Source organism: Buceros rhinoceros, unplaced genomic scaffold (assembly GCF_000710305.1).
Source record: "Buceros rhinoceros silvestris isolate BGI_N320 unplaced genomic scaffold, ASM71030v1 scaffold3748, whole genome shotgun sequence".
NCBI lineage: Eukaryota > Metazoa > Chordata > Aves > Bucerotiformes > Bucerotidae > Buceros > Buceros rhinoceros.
Genome location: NW_010428476.1, coordinates 66,802 through 68,759, shown reverse-complemented (window position 1 = coordinate 68,759; position 1,958 = coordinate 66,802). Strand labels below are relative to the sequence as shown.

The 1,958-nt window shown below is 41.1% G+C and overlaps 1 protein-coding gene across 3 annotated transcripts in view; it reads right to left on the bottom strand.

Moving 5' to 3' along the window:
* The window catches only part of LOC104498845 (trinucleotide repeat-containing gene 6B protein), a 44,869-nt gene that overhangs the window by 3,332 nt on the left and 39,579 nt on the right, over nt 1-1,958 (bottom strand). For 2 of the 3 annotated variants that reach the window (XM_010142274.1, XM_010142276.1), the window contains 2 exons: nt 1,188-1,412; nt 621-691 (listed from right to left, as the gene is read on the bottom strand). In XM_010142274.1, coding sequence (XP_010140576.1) covers nt 621-691; nt 1,188-1,412 — 296 coding nt within the window. Of the gene's footprint in view, nt 1-620; nt 692-1,091; nt 1,413-1,958 lie in introns of all 3 variants that reach the window. The other variant, XM_010142275.1, reaches the window with a different exon arrangement.

Below are 1,958 nucleotides of genomic sequence, written 5' to 3'. Positions count from 1 at the left end.
TAAATTATCCGGCTGAACAGGGGATTCTCTGTCTAGACCTCAGGCGGCTGCTGACAATCATATCGGCTTTTCCTAAGCCTGGAATACAGACTAATTGGGATTGCTGAAATGAGAATCTCCACAGAACTCACTTTGAATGGAAGCAAGCTCTGAGAATACTTGCAGGAATAACCTAACTAGACTGTTTTTGGCAGGAGTGCTGGAAACATTCTGTGGTTTCACCATGGAAACACCAAAGTGAAAACTAGCAGTTACACCAGCTTTCTTACTGACAACATCCCAAAGAACAGTCTCTTTAACAGTTATAAACCACGCCACATTATGGTCACGCAACTTATCCTCACTTCTAAGAAAAATCTTTTGATTCCAATAGTTTCTTTGAAATCCTATATGATGAAAGGTTATAGCGGTGATGTAGCAAAACCTGAACATATTTGAAGTTAGCTGAGGAGATTACAATAGAAAAAAAAAAATCACTGCAGCCCACTTTAGTAGAAACACATCTTACATATGCTGACAAATCTGATTTCTTTAGGTTTTATTCAAAGAGGAACAACTAAAGAATCCACAAATCTGTATCTCAGTAAAGCAACTAACTTCCTAGAAACAACAGAAAATACCTGTGGAGTGAGATTGTGAAGAACCAGCCAGTAGCTAGGACGAACTGAGCCACCATCACTCCAAGTAGATGCTGCAAATTAGAAGACAGAGCAATCAAGAGAGATTTGATATAAAGAAAACGATTTTTCCTTTAGTTAGTTCTTTCAGTTTCAGACAAATTCAGCATTATCAGACCTGCTAATACATGCAAGCCTAGTCTTCAGTCCTAGAAACAAAAGCACATCTTTCCTAGCATTTCACATGAAGATTCACTTTTTCACTACAGTTTATCTTTGAGGACTTTCCCACCCACAGAAAGCATGTAGTCTTGAAAGGCCCCATGCAGTGTACGTACTCCCTCCTGGCATTTCTCAGCCGTCTTCACTCACTCCCTGCAGCAGAACCTGGGATTCCACCCCAGCAACACCCCACCCCAATTACTGACAGCAAGTTTCCATTTCAAGAAGGAACATATTTTTTTTTCCTTTTACCAGACAACTGCAACTTTCTTTCCTCCAAACCATTAGTGCTGTAAAACGTACACTCCCCAGGTCTGATCAATGGTGCTATCAGTTGATTCTTCTCACCAGAGGCAAGCCTTGAGTCCTGTGCCCCCCAGCCCCTGACCGATCGGGGTGCTGTGCTGTTCCATGGAGATGATGGTTTGGGGTTGGTCAGGCCAGGAGGCGGGCGGGGCAGCCCTGTAGTGTTCCTTGAGGAAATATGGTTTTTCCACATCTTGTTGGAGAGATGAGTGGGATTGTGACCTATGGGATCTGGGGACCATGTTGATTTGTAATCACTGAATTTTGCTAGAAGATTAAATAAGAATGTATGTATTAGTGAAACAAAGGGTAAAAGTCCAGAAGTACAGTCTGTCACAAAACCAGTACATTTAGGAATCAATACCATAAAGCTTTCACCAAGTAGAACTGTGCTTCATCTCACAGTTGCAGCACTATATTTCCATGACAGAGTAACTGTCAATAGCAAGCAGGTTTCAAGTAATAACCTATGAAAGTATATGTAAGTGCTTAAAAACCTCCTTTCATTAGACTCAGTTTTACAGATATGCAAAATCTAAATCCCTAATTCAGATGACCCACTTTCTGGTTGTAAAACCCTCACGTGCAGTTTAACAAGATGAGCAGAAGATCATGTGTGACAGGCAGTGATCTAGTTTCCTCAATACAACTATGATTTTTTTCTCTTGGGTCTTTCTTATGCGCTAGACAAAAATCAAGCAGAGCCAAGAAGCTGATAAATGCTACTCCTTTCCTCAGGCTATGAAAGAGAAATCTCTTACGTCTCTGGAACGCTGCATACACAGACGTTATTTCAAACCAAAGTCACCCTAC